At 59.0% G+C, this 18,497-nt stretch overlaps 8 protein-coding genes across 8 annotated transcripts; 2 read left to right on the forward strand and 6 right to left on the reverse strand.

Annotated features, from left to right (window-relative positions):
- Positions 1–311: 311 nt before the first annotated feature.
- On the forward strand, positions 312–3,117 carry ACA1_184190 (protein kinase domain containing protein; the record flags this gene model as incomplete). The annotated part of the gene is given in 7 exon segments (XM_004345967.1): positions 312–759; positions 843–980; positions 1,088–1,461; positions 1,557–1,627; positions 1,650–1,697; positions 1,726–2,278; positions 2,290–3,117. 7 exon segments carry the CDS (start codon positions 312–314, stop codon positions 3,115–3,117), a joined length of 2,460 nt encoding a protein of 819 aa, XP_004346017.1.
- Positions 3,118–3,916: 799 nt separating this feature from the next.
- Positions 3,917–4,589, reverse strand: ACA1_184200 (uncharacterized protein; the record flags this gene model as incomplete). Its single annotated transcript, XM_004345968.1, has 4 exons — positions 3,917–4,051; positions 4,158–4,248; positions 4,322–4,426; positions 4,489–4,589. 4 exons carry the CDS (start codon positions 4,587–4,589, stop codon positions 3,917–3,919), a joined length of 432 nt encoding a protein of 143 aa, XP_004346018.1.
- Positions 4,590–4,807: 218 nt separating this feature from the next.
- ACA1_184210 (uncharacterized protein) lies at positions 4,808–6,206 on the reverse strand (the record flags this gene model as incomplete). Its single annotated transcript, XM_004345969.1, has 5 exons — positions 4,808–5,136; positions 5,233–5,391; positions 5,533–5,632; positions 5,786–5,904; positions 5,993–6,206. 5 exons carry the CDS (start codon positions 6,204–6,206, stop codon positions 4,808–4,810), a joined length of 921 nt encoding a protein of 306 aa, XP_004346019.1.
- An 874-nt stretch (positions 6,207–7,080) lies between these two features.
- On the reverse strand, positions 7,081–9,831 carry ACA1_184220 (RhoGEF domain containing protein; the record flags this gene model as incomplete). The annotated part of the gene is made up of 8 exons (XM_004345970.1): positions 7,081–7,088; positions 7,172–7,294; positions 7,398–7,904; positions 8,004–8,314; positions 8,416–8,495; positions 8,596–8,649; positions 8,787–9,379; positions 9,537–9,831. The coding sequence occupies 8 exons, from the start codon at positions 9,829–9,831 to the stop codon at positions 7,081–7,083; spliced, it is 1,971 nt and encodes a 656-aa protein (XP_004346020.1).
- An 827-nt stretch (positions 9,832–10,658) lies between these two features.
- Positions 10,659–11,636, reverse strand: ACA1_184230 (SNF1 related protein kinase, putative; the record flags this gene model as incomplete). The annotated part of the gene is made up of 1 exon (XM_004345971.1): positions 10,659–11,636. The coding sequence occupies one exon, from the start codon at positions 11,634–11,636 to the stop codon at positions 10,659–10,661; it is 978 nt and encodes a 325-aa protein (XP_004346021.1).
- Positions 11,637–13,205: 1,569 nt separating this feature from the next.
- On the reverse strand, positions 13,206–13,517 carry ACA1_184240 (uncharacterized protein; the record flags this gene model as incomplete). The annotated part of the gene is made up of 1 exon (XM_004345972.1): positions 13,206–13,517. One exon carries the CDS (start codon positions 13,515–13,517, stop codon positions 13,206–13,208), a length of 312 nt encoding a protein of 103 aa, XP_004346022.1.
- A 554-nt stretch (positions 13,518–14,071) lies between these two features.
- ACA1_184250 (SPFH domain / Band 7 domain containing protein) lies at positions 14,072–15,477 on the forward strand (the record flags this gene model as incomplete). The annotated part of the gene is made up of 5 exons (XM_004345973.1): positions 14,072–14,512; positions 14,580–14,729; positions 14,800–15,025; positions 15,138–15,311; positions 15,392–15,477. The coding sequence occupies 5 exons, from the start codon at positions 14,072–14,074 to the stop codon at positions 15,475–15,477; spliced, it is 1,077 nt and encodes a 358-aa protein (XP_004346023.1).
- Positions 15,478–15,574: 97 nt separating this feature from the next.
- On the reverse strand, positions 15,575–18,464 carry ACA1_184260 (Phytanoyl-CoA dioxygenase; the record flags this gene model as incomplete). The annotated part of the gene is made up of 15 exons (XM_004345974.1): positions 15,575–15,736; positions 15,828–15,930; positions 16,027–16,123; positions 16,197–16,283; positions 16,434–16,537; positions 16,612–16,699; positions 16,775–16,857; positions 16,933–16,985; positions 17,282–17,410; positions 17,556–17,621; positions 17,695–17,762; positions 17,834–17,908; positions 18,041–18,145; positions 18,206–18,299; positions 18,378–18,464. 15 exons carry the CDS (start codon positions 18,462–18,464, stop codon positions 15,575–15,577), a joined length of 1,401 nt encoding a protein of 466 aa, XP_004346024.1.
- Positions 18,465–18,497: the final 33 nt, after the last annotated feature.

The raw sequence follows: 18,497 nt of genomic DNA on the forward strand, positions 1-18,497 counted from the left end.
GTCTTGCGCCCGGTTGCCAGTCGGCAAGAATAACCAGGGCTGCTTCCGATAGGGGGCTGGGCGACGTCATCCTGACGTTGATCGCAAAATGTCGTACTCTCAACGTCATCGCAAAATGTCGTACTCTCCTCGCTGATCTCCAATCCACCCCTTTAAAAGCAACCATCCGCCCCCGGCAACCGCCAACTCCTGTTTGCTTTGTTATATAAAGATCGTGCGCGCCCATCACACTCGAAATATCAGCAATTCAACAACAACAGCTGCTCACCCTCAACCACCACCAACACTACATGTATACGTCAACAGCGATGATGGCCACAGAAACGACACCGGTCATGCTCACGCGTAAGCTGGGTGAGGGCAGCTGCGGCTCGGTCTTTTGCGGCTCGCTGACTGCCTCGGGGAAGCGTGTGGCAGTCAAGGTGGTGCGCAAGGGCACCTCGGCCAAGGCCGCGCTCAACCTCCACCGGGTCCGCACCGAGGCCAACGTCATGGCGCGGCTCGACCACCGCAACGTGGCCCGATGCCTCGGCACCTGGGAGACATCAGAGCACTTCTACCTCTTCCTCAAGTTCGCGCGAGGCGGCGACCTGTGCGACCGCCTGCTGCACGGCGGCCCCATGACGGAGCGCTCGGCGAGAAGGCGCTTCGGACAGCTGCTGGCGGCCGTCGCACACCTCCACGCCAAGGGCTTGGCCCACAGGGACATCAAGCCGGAGAATATCCTGCTGGACGAGCTGGGCCACTTCATGCTGGCAGGTATGCCGAAGTTCTGTCATATATTTTCATATCTGATATCTCCTCTGCCACGCGACCAACACTCACGATTATGTCCGCGCCAGATTTTGGCCTGGCCGTCACGCACTCCCCGCAAAAGAAAGTCAGCGGGCGAGCGGGAACCGTAGGCTACGCCGCGCCCGAAGTTTGGGTCGACCGACCCTATGACGCAGCTGCTGCCGACGTTTTCTCCTGTGGCTCAGGTAACCGCTGCTTCCATGCAACATTTCCTTTTTTGCACATCACATCTCCTTTTATGTAGAAATGACACCAACAATGAGCTAATCTCTCTGTTGCTCGGGAATTTCAGTGTTGATGGCCATGGTGACGGCCCGATCGCCGTTCCAGGGTGCCACCGACCAGGAGACGCTGGCCAAGTCGCTGCGCGGTGAGCTCGACCTGCCGACAGGGTTGTCGCTCGAGGCCGTGCTCCTGATCAAGTCCATGGTGGCGCCCGACCCCGCCAAGCGGATCACTCTGGCCGACGCCCTCGACCACCCGTGGTTCACCGGCGAACACCCCGACAGCGTCAGCAGGTACCGGCCATGGGCGCCCCTGGAGGAAGACGACAGCGACTTCGACAGCGATGAGGATGATGACGACCAGGACGAAGGTGATGATGAGGTCGACCGCAACGATGATGGCGTTGATGACGACTCAGTGGATGACGCCCTCTACGAGCTCGTGCGTACCAAGCCAGCCAAGTGCGCGTAATCAATCGCGGGGCCTCAAAGAGAGTCGACTGTACAAAGAGACATTATTTATCTGTGCAAATGTAGCGTCTGCTGGGTGAGGGCCGCGGGGCTCGAGTCGAGCAGAAGGTGCCGTTCGGCTGCCACCTCGAGTTCCAGTCTCTGGTACTCGCGCAGCAGGCGCTCGCGCTCCGTCTCCCATTCTCGCTCGACATCGTCGCTGCTATCGTACCCACTTAACGGCGGCTCGCAGCAGGAATCTGCACTTCTCTGCACAAAATGGCTACCTCTACTTTTGCGAGCCCTCGTCCGGCCTCCTCACCTCCATCAACGCCAAGACGGGAGCAAAGGCGTGGTCCGTTCAGGTGGCCGGCATCACTGGGGTCGATAACGACTATTGCAGGGGAGGACCGTCGGTGGACCCCGACTCTGGTCTCGTGGTGGCGGGGTCGCGCATGTCCGGCAGACTGTTTGCCGTGCGCATGAGCGACGGCGGCAAGGCATGGACCTTAGAGGTAGAGTCCCACGTCACTGCCCAGATGACGCAGCCGGCCACCATATACGCTGGCACGGCCTACGTGGGCGTCGCCTCATCCGAAGAGAAGGCGGCGAGCGATCCCAGCTACGAATGCTGCTCCTTCCGTGGCAGTATTGTGGCCGTCCGCGTGGCCGACGGAACCCTCCTGTGGAAGACCTACACGCTCCCTGCCGGCTATGTGGGAGCGGGTGTGTGGGGTCCCGCACCGAGTATCGACATACAGAGGGGCCAGGTCTACGTGGCCACCGGCAACCTTTACCTCAACCCCCTGGTCTCACAGAGTGTCACGCGCGCATGGACGCTCTCGGAGCCCACTTTGACCAGGACCCGTGTCTGCCGGTGGAGGCCCACGCCGGGTCCGTTCTCGCGCTCGACATGATCACGGGCAACCCTCTGTGGTCCCGCCGCATATCGTCCAACGACGCGTGGAACACCGCGTGCGGAGTGTCGACGCCCATCCTCACGATGCCCGCCCTCTCGTTCAACTGTCCCACCGACAGCGGGCTCGAGTCCGACTTTGCCCAGGGGCCGATGATCGTCGAGCTGGAGAAGGGGCGCGACGTGCTCCTCGTGGGCCAGAAGAGCGGCGTGTGGAAGATCAACCCGGACAACGGCTACGTCATGCAGGCGTCGGTGCTTGGGCCAGGCGGCGTGGCGGGAGGCATCCAATGGAGCGGGGCCAACAACGGAACGCACGCCTTCTTCCCCGTCACCAACAGCGCCTCGGTCTCGCAGACGCTCAAGAACCCGTCCGTGCCCGGCGTCGTCGCCACCACCGGCTCCACCTACACGGCCGTGAACATCAAGAGCGGCGACATCGTGTGGCAGTACCCCCTGGAGAGCTGGCTCTACGCCTACCAGCCCCTCACCGTCGCCAACGACGTCCTGTTTGCCACGGCGGTGACGCGCATGTCCCCCGCCAACGGCAGCTCCTCCATCAAGGCCCTCCACACCAGCACGGGCGAGAAGCTGTGGGAGGACACCAACAGGTTCCACATCGCTGGCACGGGCGCCCTCGTCGTGGATGGCATGGTCTACGTGGGCGTGACGACCTCCAACCCTGTGACCACCACAAACACCCACTCCATTGCATTCGGTTTGCTGCCCTAAAAGAATGACACGAACACACCAATGAGTCAGCCGCACTGAAAATAATAACAATAATATTATTTTTATATTCTAAATTAAAGGTATGCCGGGAATGTGTAAACAAGTCGACAATATTTCCGCGCCAGAGCAGGGGGGAGGGGGGACGTTTTGCGTCGGAGGAGTGCCACGTCAGCAAAGTGCACCGATACGAGAACATTTCTTCTCTTTTTCATTATACGATTAATATTTTCCTGTCATTTTTTTCCTGATTTAAAAAATGATTTTCAAATTCTCGAAAAGCCGACGACAGAAAAGTGTTTGCGTGAGGGTTTGGCGCTGAATTCTGCTTTTCGGTGAGGAGGGGCTGTTCGAGAGAAACTTCGGAGGGGTCCTTCTCGCCGTACTCAACACCGGTGCTACGGTCCTTAAGGTTTGGACCGAGTGAAGCGCTAAGCGACGACGACGACGACGACAAGCAACTCAACGTTGAGATCACCACGGCGCTCACCGAAGGCAACGGCACCATCATCACCCAAGAACTGTGGATCGGAGGAGAACTTGTTTTTAGCGCGACTCTCACTACAATCGAATACAGCAAACCTCTCTCTCCATCAAGTGAGTACCACCCACCAAGCCACAGTCAGGCTAGTAGACTAGTAGACACTTTTCATTCAGTCTACTAGTAGTAGACATACCCATGCGCTACACTGCAATAATATTTTAAAATTCTAAATTAATGGTATGCAATGAAACAGAAATCAATTGTCACAGACACATCAACCTACTTCATTGTAAAGTGAACTTGCGGTGGGCACAAAGATCAGCAGGGAGTGAGCCTTCTGGTGTACTTGACGACGGCGCCGCCATATCCCACGGGGCAGTAGTCATTGGGCGGGTTGGGCATGTAGGTCACAGTCAGCAGGTTGGCATCCGCTACTACGACCACGATATCGGTCTGGGCCAGGGAGAAACAAGAAAGGGTCAGCCGAGTAGTTCTGTTGCATGCCAACATCCTCGCCCTGTGGTGGATTTTAAGATAAAGAAGAAATTCTGCACAGTACCTCGCCGCACATGGGGTAGCCGTTGTCAGGGACCTGACCGTAGCCCACACCGATGCCCTGGAAGAGCGAAGCATACCAACCAGTCTGACTTCTGTTTTTTTTTACACAGAGAATGATGTAAGTTGTCCATCTCCCAACTGTTGCTTTGTTGCGGGTGGCTGTACCCAGGGGCGGCAAGGAGGGTGATGTTGGGTCCGGACTGGACCAATCTCTCAGTGGTCACGCAGTCGTCGCTGCCTCCGCCGACCGACTCCCGGTACCAGACACCGCTAGAGTGGCACCAAATGGTCAGACGTGTGGGCGCCACAACTAAGGGAGAAGGTGGAGGTACGTGAGGCTATGGGCTGGGCTGAAGGAAGCGGCACACGCGTTGAGGAGACCAGCAACGATCAAGAGGCTGACGACGATGGAGAGGTGGGAGGTGTGGTGCATTGTGGTCGGGTTGGGAAGGCGATGGAACTGGATAAAGGCTTGCTTGGGTGTTGGTCGAGTTTATGTTGGGGCCGGGAACAAAGCAGCCAATTGGAAGCTCATCGGCCCTTGAAAAAGCTTCGGCTGTATGCTGCATTGACTCGCCGAAACTCACTGATTGGGCAGTCCGGCACATTTAGTTTCACCTCCCACTGTTTATGTTGGCGCCGTCAACCACTTCACCCCCACCAGCGTGAGCGGATGAGGCCGAGGTCGTGCACGATCTGGAACGCCAGCAGCGAGTCGGCCAGTTGGCGCCCGGCGGCGTCGATGCGATCCCGCTGCCGCATGTACATCTTCTTCCTGCGCAGGGCCGCCATCGCCTTCTCCCGCTCCTGCCCCTCACACAAGTCACTCTCTTTGCTCCAAACCGACATCAACCATTTCTTGTAATAGCTAAGATGCCGGGCGGGCTCGAAGTGTACGTTGAGTCGGATGTAGTGCTTGGCGTAGTGGTCCTTGTCTCGGATGCGCCGGTCCAGCACCATCTGGCGCTTCTCGAGCCACGCTGAACATATCGTCGTGCGACGCGTCAGTCTTTGTCAGAATGTTTTTGCCGAAGCATCAAAGAAGAGCAGAGAGTGGGGAGGGGGTTTGAACACACCGATGGTTTCGTGCATTCTTCGCACATTCTTGTGGATCGAAGGGATGAGCGACGTGGAGAAGAGGCTGAACGGATTGTAGGAGATGCCCTTCCTCTGCATGCTCAGAGCCTCAGTCATGCCCGGAAAGATGAACAGGCTGTGCTCCTGGTGCACCACCGCTGCACACACACACACACACACACCACACACACACACACACACACACACACACACACACACACACACACACACACACACACACACACATACCACATTAGAGCCTTGGCCCACGAGTTGCCGACCAGGGTGGTACCACGTACCGGTCTCGCGGGCCGGCGAGGGCAGGCACGCCAGTCCCTCCAAGGTGGTGTAGGTCCCGCAGGCGTGCAGGCGCTCGAGGCCTGTGAACGCCGCCAGGTGCTGAAGCAGCCCCAACAGCCACGTCAGTCAAGTATGGCGAGAGTGGCAGAGAAGCTGGGTGGTGGGTGCCTTGAGCCCGGCGTCGGTGATGTTGGTGCCGCACAGGAGGAGCAGCCGAAGGCTGGCCGCCAGGGACGGGGAGCGGGCGAGTACCGCGAGGTCGTCGTCGCTCACGGCTGAGCACCCGTAGAGGGAGAGCGAGGTGAGGCCCTTCATGCCCGCCACCCGCTCGAGGTGGACGCCAGAGGTCACCTTCGGCGGCAGCACCAAGCCTGAACGCCCCCCCCCCCGAAAAGAACGAAAACGAAGCCAAAGCGATCAGCGTCACCACTTCAACACAATGACCGTAAGGGCAGTTACCGCGCAGGTTGTGGCAGTTGCGGCCGAGGTGCTGCAGGAACCGATCGAGGCCTTCGGCCAGCTGGGCGAGCTTGGTCGAGGGCTGTTGCTGGGCGGCCGAGTCGCAGTCTGCGTGGTGGTGGTGGTGGTGCGCGCCCGAGGAGGAGAGGTCGAGGAAGCGGAGGTGGGAGCAGACGAGGGAGTGGAAGCGGTGGCACACCTGGGCCATGCGCATGCGGTCGGACAGGCGCGGCAGCCGCCCGATGACCTCCCACCACAGCTCGTTCGCCAGGTGGGGCAATGACGATGATGCCGATGATGAAAAAGACAGGGTTGAAGGACTCGGTGTAGTTGATGATGATGAGGTCGAAGAAGGAGAAGATCGTGCTAGAGAAGAAGATGAAGAAGAGGGCGTGGATAGGTCGTCGTTTGATGTTGAGGGTGAGAAAGGAGATCTGGTGTGCGTAGAGGAAGAAGCGAGAGGCGAGTGGAAGGAGGAGAGGGGTGAAGGGATGAGCTGGAGACGAGGAGGCGCGCCAGCGTCGCATGCAGCAGGTGCGAATGTGTGCCACGATGATGGTAGGGCGAGTAGCGACTCGCGACAAGTTGAAGAAAACGATGATGAAGAAGAGGTGCATGCAGGAGGAAGGCTGGGGGAGGACGAGGGCGATACCAGGGGAGGCAGCTGAAGTTCAAGCTCCATGATATTGCTGAGATATATCCAGAAATAAAGAGGAAATAAAACTGGAGAGGAGAATGTTGGGAGTGGAGGTACTGAGGCGCGAAATGAAGGTGAAGGTGCTGTTGGAGGTGAAGGGGTCAAGTCTCTAAGATAGCCATCCTTGCCCTACGGGAGACTGTAGGTGGTCCAAGGGGCGTGGCATGGTGGTGCACGACCAGGAGCAGAGGGACGGGAAGCGCCAGGAAACTTCGCCAGGATCCGTTGCGTTGGCTGTGGTGGAGAAACTAAGCGAAAAATTCGCCTGAAAACTGTGATCTTTGTTTCGGGTGTGCTCGCTTTTCGCGGGTTCGAACCCGAGGGCGAGGTGTCGAGGCGCGTGGCGACAAGAATAGGGGATATTGTGTACATTGGAGATTGGCGGCACAGATTACGAGCCTGAAGAAGACAAAGACCCGTGAGTTGTTGTGGCAACTGCTATGGCGGGTTGACGGGTTGAGTGGTGGGAGTGATGAAAGTACCTCGGTAGAGTCGTTCCCTGGTGGAGTGGATGACCTGCATCCACTCATCCTTCTCCTTGGGCGTGCGGGCCGCCATGAGGTACGTGTACTTGAAGCTCTTGATCTGAAACACGTTCTCACCATCTGCGCACGGAGCCCACAAAAGAACGAAAGCTAAGTCAGAAAGAGAACGAAAGCGAAAGCGAAGGCGACAACGAAAACGAAGCAGGAGACAGGGGAGAGGTACAAGATTCTGGAAGTCCGACCACGGCTTGGATCTTCCACAGCTCCTCGACTTCCTTCACCTTGAGCGTCGGACCGTTGAGAGGCGACGCGCCACCGCCCGGCGACAACATCGGCGCCGGCCCGCCTTCAGTGATGGTCTTACGGTGGCGCCGGCCCGACCCCGGCCCGTCAGCACCAGCGCCGCCCCCGGCCGCCTCGCCGGCCTGGTGTTCACCGGATTGGCCGCGACTCCCGGCGCTGTTGCGCATGCTCAGAACGCTGCCGCGTGCGCGCGGAGACAGGAACGGCGGCGTCGAGTCGGCGGCCTCGCGGCTCTCGCGCCGCGGCAGGAAGTTGCTCCACTCGGACAGGTTGATGGAGTGCCGGAAGGATCGCGTCCGGGACTCGGTGGTGACCGGCACGCCGGACGACGAGGTCGAGGTCGAGGGAGACGATGGCGAGGGCGGCAAGTTGGGTTGAATCGGCGAGCACAGCACGAGGAGGTCATTGAACAGCACCACACGACGCTCTGTATGTGCGAGTGTGCGGTGTGTGTCGTGTTTTTAGTGCTTGTCGTGTGCGTTTGCGGTAGTGCGTGTGCAGTGGATAGATAAGTGTGGGTGGTTACCTCGGCCGCGTTTGTTGGTGGAGGGCTTCTTCATGATGACGTTGCCGCCCATGTTCTTCTCCCGCTTGATCAGCACGGCGTCGCCCTCGCGGATGAACCGGCGCCGCTTCTTGGAGTCGGCGAGGAGCGGGTTCTTCTCGCCCTCCTTCACCGGGCGGAAGGGCGAGCCCTTCTTGGCCGACCCGGCCGACGACGACGTCGACGGGAACAGGAAGCGGGCGTAGAGGCGGTCAACGTAGTCCGCGTTCTCGGCGTCTCGCTTCTGCTCGTTGAAGTAGGAAGTCATGTCCCTCATCTTCTGCACCGCTTTGCTGCAAACGCCGCGAGACGAGACGGACGAGAGCCTTACGGTCAGCGGAGGTCCACCGCGACCCACCAAGGAATGCAGAGAATGTGTGGAGCGGTGCCATACCTCAGCTGCCGATAGGTTTTGTCGCCTTTGGCCGTCTTTCGCATGAGGTCGGCCAACAAGAGCACATACCTGGGGATCCGCTGTATGGGCTGTGGCGAGATGTTATTATCATACGACATTCACAATCAGCATGCAAAACAAATAGTAAATAATAAGAATAATAAATTAATAAATGCGAACCTGAATGAGGAAGGAGGGCAGATCCTGATACTCGCATTCTTCATTCGCCTCACACTGAATGCGAGCGAGACAAAAGCGAAAGCGACAGCCCAAAGAGCGAACGGCGAGTGTTCGGAGTTAGTTTTGCGAGTGGCGAGACCAACTGTGAATCGAGCGGAACGAAACGAAAACGTTTTCGAGCTCGAGCGCACCTTTGAAATGAACTTGGTAAAGTTTGGGTTGTCCTTCTTGCATCGCTTGAGCGTGCCGATGGAGGTGTCGTAGTTGTTGATGTAGGTGGTGTAGAGATCGAAGAAGGCCGTCTGCTCGAGGAAGATGTCGCCCACGCTGTGCCGGTCGAACCCGCGCAGGTCCATGATGCGCGCGCGCAGGGCGCCCAGGAACAGCTGCTGGCCCTCGTAGAGCTTACCAGCCACCGAGAAGATCGCCTCGACGTCCTTCTTGTCCAGCAGCGGCGACTTGCGCTCCTCGAGCATGAGCAGCGGGTAGTAGAACGAGTTGCACACGATCGACAGCGCGCGCACGTAGTTCTCCTCGGTCTTGAGCAGCTCGTTGGCGATCAGCAGCTTCTTGCGCAGGCGCCGGGCCAGCTGGCGCCGCCACGCCGACTGGAGGAGCACCACCTTCTTCAGCTTGGCCGGGTCCTCCAGGTCCGCGCCCTCCCACAGGTGCGACCAGGCTTGCTTCTTCTTGTAGTGGCCCACCGACGATCCCCTCAGGCCGGAGCGGAGGAAGCGGAGCATGCTCTTCTTGGACTGGGTGTCCTTGCGCGGCGAGGTGGGACCTGGTGGACCAGGCGGTGATAAATTAAAATTCAAAAAATAATAATAAAAGAGCCGCTTTTGTGCCCGCCCGTAAAAAGTTATGGTAAAAAATAATAAATACAAATAATAAATACATAAAATTACAAATAATAACTAAAAACCTGAAGGGCGGTGTACCATTGTTGGCGACTGCAGCGGCGCCGTCGCCTTTCTTGCCGGTGTCCTTGCCTCGCGGGCTGCGGCCGCCTTCTCTCTTATCCACGTTGGCCTTTTCGCTCTTGGCCTTCTCTTTTCGCTCTTTCTTGGTCGCTTTCTTTGTCGCTTTCGTTCTCTTGACCCTCTTCTCCTTTCCGCCTCGGCCGTTGTTGTTGCCTCCCTCCTCGCTTTCGTCCCCCGCAGAGTTCTCGTCGCCATCTCCTTCATCTTGTTGCTCCTGATCGAGCGCCTGCAGGGTGTCCTCTATCTGTGCCATCACCTCCCACGCCTCCCCCGCGTCGTCTTCGTTCGACGACGACGAAGATGAGTCTGAAGGCGCCTCCCCCCTCTCCTTCCATCTCTCACCATTTAATCGAATCTGGAGATCAACCCCGCCGGGCGATTTACTTCTCCTTTCTGCCACGTCCGCCATCCCCGGGAGAAACAATCTGTTGAGAGCCTGTGGCTTCGTCTGGTGGAAGAGCAAGCTGAAGCTTGGACCTCACCTTCCCGTGCTGGGTTTGTGAGTTGGCTCTGCGATACTTGAAGCCAATACTTGCGGGGGGCGAGGCAACAAGCGAAAACTGGTGGCAAGCTCGAGACATAATAATTATAATAAGTATAATTATTATCAATATTTTATGAGAGGAATGAAAACTATGAAGGAATTCATGGCGTTTTGTTAAAATTCGTTTAACCGAAAGCGATTTGAAATTTTTAGGATTCTCGTCGACATCATGCTAGGAAGAAAATCCAACCGGCTCTAGAAGTGTTCTGCGCCTTTTCCGATTTTTGCCGGGTGACACTTGCGATAGGGTGACTGTGACACTCGGGCGTTTGATTCGAAATACCCCAACAACCGTGCCTTGATGCTCCGATCTACCATCGCAAGTGATGCGAAGAAGACGGTGCGGTGGCAAGAGAAAGAAGAACGAAGGCGATCGGGGATGTTGATGTAGAGCTTGTCTAGGAGTGTATTGTTGTTGTTGACATTATGTGCTATCAGATAATGAAATAAATAAATAAATAAGTCGAGTTATCTAACTCTTGCCGTCTCGTCTCGTCTCGTTTCGTCTCCTCTTTCGCTATCGTTCTGCGCTCTTCTCACCGGGTGAGAATGCTGGAGCCGGCCGTCTTCTTGGCCTTGCCGCAAGTCTTCTGGGCAGTTTCCAGCACCGCCAGGTCGGTCCGTCGTCGCTTGAGCGCGGGCGACGACGAGGGCGACGCGGCAGCGGACGAAGACGAAGACGAGGAGAAGGCCAGCAGCTGGCGGATGGCCAGGGCGCCGGCGCGGCTCGAGCCCTGCACCCACGGGTGCCTCAGGGCGTCGTCGACCGTGTAGCGCTGGAGCGGGTCCGGGTGGAGCAGGTGCGCGAGAAGGTCGGCCGCGCGGGGCGAGCCGTGCTCGGGCAGGAGCGTGAACTCGCCCTTGCGGAGGAGTGCTAGGGACTGCTTCTTGGTGGGCGCGGCGAAGGGGATGCGGGCGGTGAGCATGGCCAGCAGGACGGTGCCGCAGGAGAAGGCGTCGACCTCGGGGCCGACGTAGGGTCGCTGGTCGAGGACCTCGGGCGCGGTGTAGGGAAAGGTGCCCACGCAGGCGTCGAGGGTGTGGTCCGGCCGCCAGCGGGTGGCGAAGCCAAAGTCGCCCAGCTTGATGCTCTTGAGGCCCTCGGTCATGAAGATGTTTTCGGGCTTGACGTCGCGGTGCACGTAGCCGGCGCGGTGGAGGAACTGGAGCGACTGGAGGAGCTGCTTAAAGATGCGGCGGGCCTTCTTCTCCGGCATGGGTCCCTGCGAGTTGATGTAGTCGAGCAGGTCGCCGCCCTTGGCGTACTCCATGAGCAGGTAGGAGGCCTCGTCCGACTCCACGCGGCCGTAGTACTGGCAGATGTACTTGTGGTGCACCGACGACATGACCTTGGCCTCCTTGTCCAGGCGCTGCAGCAGACGCCCGCTCCGCGTCGAGCCGTCCTTGCGCACCTCCTTCACCGCCACCAGCTTCTTCGTCGCCTGGTGGCTCCCGAGGTAGACGGAGCCGCACGAGCCCTCGCCGATGAGTCTGTCTATCACCACTTCGCCCATGGCTATGCGTTGTGTGTGTCTTGGCCGGAGCGGAGAGAAGAGTTGAGGTCTGCGCTGTGCTGGGTGTGCTGAGGCTTTGAGCTGATGCTGCGACGTTGTGGCAAGCTGCGGCCGTGAATGTTATGAAGAGGACAAGCAGAGCCCCGGTTTTATGCTGCGGTGCCTCGGCAGTTCGTCCGACGCACGGACAGTAGCGTCAAGCACACGGGCAGGGACTACGGTGACTAAGGTGGTTGCGTTGGCACCACGTCACCGAGCTCTGCCCATTGGCCGCCGGATTAAACTATTCCGCACCGAGCAACCAATCGGCACATATTTACACCGCCGATATGTGCGTGTCGCAATGGATGTTACACTGTGTCGGCAGTGTTACGTGTACTTCAACAACCATAAAGTGATCAGGGGCAACCCACGTGACTCAGGCCGGGTCAATCAGGAGAGGGGGCTGCGCCTGGCACTTTGTCACTTCTTAGCTATGTGACGTCATCTTCGCGCACAATGCAAGGTTTTGCGTTTTGCCGTGAAGAGATCCTTGCCTTCGTGTGGTCTGCCAAGTTTCTTCGAAGGCCCCGCGGCAAAAGAACTCTCCAAAGAGCTCTGCCCTGTTGTGTTTGGTCTGCAAAGGGCTGGTCAGCGAAAAGGGACCGTTACACCGAGTGGTTGCGGGAGGTTGGTCGTGGAGAGAAGACGGATTCAACCACTCCCCCTGCGAACACTGAAGACGGAGTGGCAGAGAAAGTGCGTCGGGGGGATCGACCCCCGGCTGTAATGCAACCAACACAGTTCTTCCCCAGGCCTACGCCCCCGTGCTTGATCGCTGATTGGGGCCTCCGGCCTGGTAGCACAAGATCGCGGACCCCTTGTGTGCTGGACATTCAGGAGAGATTGCTCGAAGTGGTGCATGTCTCTTCCCCTTGCCCAGTCCCTCGCCAATCGATCAACAACGAGCAAAGATTGGATTGGCGCCTCCTCATGAGCCGCCGCTTTGGAATGCAGGTCCCCCCCTTCGCGCTCTTCGCTCTTGTCGTCACTCCTTACCTGCCAAGCGATGCCCAAACTGGTGCCGTCGCTCTCCCGGTCCCAGGTCAGGTTTGAGCGAGTTCTCCTCTCTCTCAACTCTCCCCGATAATGCGTCCTCCCAAGGACTTGACCCTCGTTCCTTGCCGCCGGCGCCGAGGACTCCTCTCGCTGGCGTAAGAGCTCCCAAGCCCGGAGCTTGGTGGAATTCTGTCGATCTGGGATAAAACCGACCACGGTAGGGCGAATTCAGACAGTGGAAATCGTGTGAACATCAGGTGGGCGCAGCACAGGAAGCGATGCAAGAAGAAGGAGCAGGAGTTCGTTGAAGGGGTTTATTTGTCAAATACCTCGGGGGTCGTGGATTGATCCACGAATTGTGGGGGTCATCGAGCGGTGGGTGGTGCACGCCTTGCGGGGGGTCAAAACCACAACCTCTGCTGTGGTCTCTCTCATCTTTCTGGGTGTGGCTTCGCTTGGGGGGTTGGCGCTACCGATGCTGGAGAGGGTTCGAGGGTGAAGACGAATGAACCCACGACGCCCGACTTGGCGTCACCGCTGGCGTACGGTGCACGCGTACTCCTTCTTGTCGAGCAGGCCTAGGGCGGCGACCTGGTTGGCCTGGGCCTCGGCTGAGGTCGAGGGGTACTTGAGGCCGCTACCGCCGCACATGGCCGCCATGTCGTCCGAGCAGCGCGGCGAGAGCGAGACCACCCGCGCTCGCTGGACCGCGTCGTCGCTGCTGCCGCGGCGCCCGGCGCGGAAGCCCGCCGGCAGCTTCTTGTCAGCCGCAGCCTCTGCGCTCTCCGAGGAGGAGGTCGACGACGTCTTGCTGCCGAAGGGGAACAGGGATCCGAGCTTCATTGATGTGAAGGTGATGATGGTGCTCGCCGGGTGTAGTAGAGCAAGCTGATCAGGCCGGTGGTTGTGAGGGCTGAAGTGTGGGGATAGAACAAAGGCGCTCGGCCCCGCCGGTTTTACGGTAAGGGGCGTTGTTCCGTCCCACCAAGCTCCTGGAGTGAGATGTATGAAAGGGCGATGTTTGTTCACGAACACCCGTATCTGCATCATCAAGCTCATCCGTGTGCTAGCAGCCAGCCAATGCGATCCGCAAACCGAACTCCTGCCACTCTGCACGTGCGTCACGTATGCGCCATAGACCCGAATTCCTTCTGAATACCGCCTGTTGCACTGCCTTGCTGGCTTGGTTCAAATAATCGCATTATTGACATTTTTTCATGGAACACACATTCCACAAGGCCAACATTCTTGGCATTATGTCAAAACCAACAAGTTGGCCAATGGCTGTAGCCGTCCGCCGAGCGAAGAAGTTCTTCGAAGAAGTACGAACAAACACCAGAGGTCGAGGGACAGAGGTCAAAGCATCAACGAACACAACAACGACTGCGCACACACAGATGAAGCGAATCACCACCACTCCAGTTTCTCGCACGCTCACACCCCGCCTGGCGCGCTCAGCCTGGCCGCAAGCCTCGACTCTGCTGCGCAGCGGAACAGCCAGCCGCCCACTCACCACCACAACAGGCGCTGGCCTCCGATCCGCAATGACTGCCGGAGCAGCTCGGCGTAGCGTGCCCTTGGCCAGTGGCCAGCGCCTAGCCCGCCGGGCCTTCTCCACATCCACCTCCTCGCCCGAGCGGGAGGCCCTGCAGATGGTACTCGACTCGATGCCCAAGGGCAGCAAGCGCTTCTGGCGGGCGTTGGCCGGGCTGGGAGCCACCGCCGTGGTCCTTGCTACCTGCCAGCCCTGGTGCGTGGTGCCGGCCGGACACGTCGGCATTCTCGACTTCTTCGGCGACGTCTCCGACCAGAGCCTCTCGCCTGGTTTCCATCTCAAGGTACAGCGCGTGGCATACACCATTGCTCTTAGTTTTACAAATGCTGATCACGTGATTGGGCGTTCAGAATCCGTTGGCCAAGTGCGTGGTGTTCTCCACGCAGACGCAGCGGGTGGAGACCACCGCTTCGGTGCCCTCGCGCGAGGGACTGACCGTGCAGCTCGAGGTCTCCGCTCTCTACCGCCTCGACCCGCTCAAGGTCCAGCACATCTACAAGGTACTCCACAACTTGAACGGGGCTGGTTGCTGCGCTCACTGACTAACGTAGGCGGCCGGCACATGTGCAGACCGTGGGTCGGAACTACGCCGATGTGGTGTTGCTGCCCCACTTCAAGTCGATCATTCGCGAGCTCACGTCGGCGCATGAGGCCAAGGGGCTCTACACGGCCCAGGTGCGCACCGAGATCAGCACCTTCCTCACCAAGCAGCTCAACGACGTGCTCCGCGAGCGGGGCATCATCATCGACGAAACGCCCATCAACGGCATCACCATGCCCCAGCGCCTGGTTCACGGTACGCGGCCGGTGTTTCGTGGTCTGTCCCAGCCTCTCATGTTTCCTGATTCTTCTCTTGGTTCTTCGTTCTTTTTTCGTTTTCGTCTTCTTTCTTTTTGTCGGGTGTGCAGCCATCGAGGAGAAGCTGCGGGCCGAGCAGGAGTCGGAGCGGATGTCGTGGGTGCTGCAGCGGGAGGAGGCCGAGGCCAAGCGCAAGGTCATCGAGGCCAAGGGCATCGCCGACTTCCAGAAGATCGTCACGCAGGGCATCTCCGAACAGCTCCTCCGCTGGAAGGGCATCGAAGGTACGTCGTCGTCTAGTCACCCTCACCACCGGTGCATCACGACCAGACTGACACTGACCCACGCACACCACCTCTTGCAGCCACGGAAAAGCTGGCCACCTCGTCCAACGCCAAGATGGTGGTCATCGGCAAGAGCGACGGCTTGCCGCTCGTCCTCGCCCCTTGAAGCCCTCGAAAGCTCCCTTCTTTGTACTTCTCTCCAGCGCCATACATCATACATACATCATCAGCGGTTTGCGCACACGCGACGAGACGAAGGCTCCTCAGGGCTGCGGGGCGGGGCGGCCGAGTAGGGGCCGGAGGGGCACGTAGTCGAGCCAGATGTCGGTGAGGGCCTCCTTCCTGAACGTGCCCGGCGTGTGGGCCACGCTCGATAGCCGGAAGTACACCGCGTAGCGGATGTTGGGCGACACATTGGGCGCCACCTAATGTACGGAGGCAGCACAACAAGTGTGTTGTCGGTCGTGTGTCGTGTCGTGTCGTGTCGTGTCGTGTCGTGTGTTGTGTCAAACGTACGGTGTGCGGCATGCAGTAGTGGGCGAGCACGATGTCGCCGGCCTTACCCCGGATCTGGTGCGGAGGCGCGAGAGCGAGACGGTCTCGCGGGATGCCCTTGTCCCTGCATACAGGGGCAGAATGGGGGGGGGGAGCACACAGCGTCAGGAGGCAGCCGCGGGTGGAAGAGGGAGGGGCGATGGTGGTCGTGATGGCGCACCCTTCGTTGTGGATGGCCTGGGTGCCCTCCTTGCGGAAGTGGTTCTGCAGCGCCAGGTGGCCGCCGGGGAAGACGGTCAGGTTGCCGCTCATTGGCTCTGCTCGCATGACAGCAACACGATCAATTTGACTGTTATGTGAGGCGAAAAGGGAGTGCGCGCGGAAGCTCACCTGGCACGTCGCCCAGCAGGACGCCTAGCAGGATGGTGAAATTGTGCACCTGACCGCGCGGCACTCCGCTGAAAGGAGAGTGCAGGCCTGGTGTGTGTGTGTGTGTGTGTGTGTGTGTGTGTGTGTGTGTGTGTGTGTGTGTGTGTTCGTATGTGTGTTCGTGTGTGTGCGTTGGATCAGCCTTGGTTGGTGAGCATTGGCAAAAGCCCAGGCCCATTGGTCGTGCGCCGCGGGTACCGTCGATGTGCCAGCCCTGGTGCCAGCCCTCGGGGTACACAAAGGACGTGGCGGAGCCGAGCCAAGGGACGTCGCCCGAGGGAATGCAGCTGAAGCCCGGAAACCTGCGCGCACGTGAGGCGCGTGTGAGTCATCCCCCCCGCGACACAAAAGAATGAAAACGACAGATGGCGCGCACCTCAGGGCGATCTGGCCGCCGAAGCCCGGGTGTGTTTTGCCGATCAAGCTCTGGGCCAGCGGCAGCGCGGCCGTCTTGTAGAGCAAGTCTGCAAGAAGAAGGAGAAGAAGTCTTGTTATCAACAAAGAAAGAAAGTGGGGGCTGGCTGAAGCGCTGCACATACCCGTGATCTGCCAACCGCCCTCGACGTGCGGTCTGCGGAAGGCGAGGAGCTCCTCCGGTCGGAACCCCTTGCTCAGCTCGAAACTGTGACAAAAACCAACATTCGTTACCAGAAAAGTAAGTTGAAGGGTGAAGGCCCACAACGACTTGTGGTCGTACTTGATGAGCTTGAGCGCCTCTTGGAGTAACTCTGGTGGGACAACCCCTGGCACCTGCGGAGGGAAAAGGTGGTCAATTGAACGCTGATCGCATGCGAAAGAAGGTGCATGTATGTTGTGTGTGGTTGGGCGGGGCAAGAAGAGAGTAAAAAGGATACGGCACGGTGGATTCCCGGGTGGTCGCCCACCCCAGTACTAACACCGCCTGGCGCAGCTTAACTTCGCTGTTCGGATGGGAAGCGGTGCTTTCTGCGCAGTATGGCCGTATCCGACATTCACACCGTCGCACCTCCCACGGCACTCGACCCAACTCGAATAAACAAAAAAATGAGGGCGGGAAGAGAGCGTACGTGAACGAAGCCCTGCGAGATGAAGTGCCGCTTCTGCTCGTCGGTGAGTTGGCAGTGGGCGAAGCGCGGGTCGGGATCGAACAGCTGCTCCTTCTCCCGTTCGACCGTCCGTTGGATTTCCTTCTGGAGCTGTGATGACACGATACGGGACACGCACACGCGCACACGCACACACACGCACACACACGCACGCGTTCACAACACAGGGGAAGTCGCGAATGAGACTGCAATCGAATGAGAAATGAGAAACGAGAAGCGAAGGGTGGGCGCGTACCTCTTCCACCTTGCTCTGTATGTCCTTGGCGGCTTGGGCCTGCTCCCTTTTGAACTCCTCCACAGCCTGGCGGACGTGCGAGTGAGAAAAAACCGGAACGACCGCGAGACGAGGGCTGCTGTTCTTGAACAACGCGCACCTTGGCGATACGAGCCCCCGTGGCCTGTTGAAACGCGAGGCCCTCTTGGATGTGCCGCTGGGCGAGCACTGTCGAGCGGTTAGAGAAATGTGGTTTGGCCCAATCCATGCGCGAACGTGCTGAAGGGGGTTGCGAGTACCTTGGTAGGCCTCCATGCCCTCCTTGGTCTTTGCCGCTACGCGCTCCATGATCCCGCCCATGCCCAAAGTGAACGCTGTCGTGGACCACCAGAGTCAGCAGCGCCCTTGCATTGTGCCTATCGTATCAACAGTGCGTGTGCGTGCGTGTGCGTGTGCGTGTGCGTGTGCGTGTGCGTGTGCGTGTGCGGTGTTGCGTGTGATCAGACCTTGAGAGCGCATGCTCTGTTCGAACGCCACCTTCTCCCGTTCCATCTTCTGTCTGAACTCTTCCCCCTCTTTTTGGTGTCTGGTCAACTCAACCAACGTCAGCTCTTCGAAGAAACGGAACCACGCCACACACGACACGACACGCACGATAACGCACGACGCACGTGGGGTGAGCACGGACCTTCGCTTCATGTCGTCGGCCTCGCTCGTTATCTGGCGGTGCATGTCCGCCTGCCGTTGTCTCATCTTCTCCTCAAACTAACGCGCGCGCAGGCCGTAGAGCAAGTCAAGCAGTGTGGGGCTGCAGCGATGGGTCGGAGCGGTGGATCGACGTACGTTGGCCTGGAGCTGGCGCAGGTGGACCCGTAGCCGCTGCTCCTCTTCCCGCAGTCGCCGCTGAACCTGCGCCGCCGCCTGTTGCATCCTGTTGTGGTACTGCCTGTGGTCGTCATGACT

Source organism: Acanthamoeba castellanii (assembly GCF_000313135.1).
Source record: "Acanthamoeba castellanii str. Neff unplaced genomic scaffold scf7180000084745, whole genome shotgun sequence".
Taxonomy (NCBI): Eukaryota; Discosea; order Longamoebia; family Acanthamoebidae; genus Acanthamoeba; species Acanthamoeba castellanii.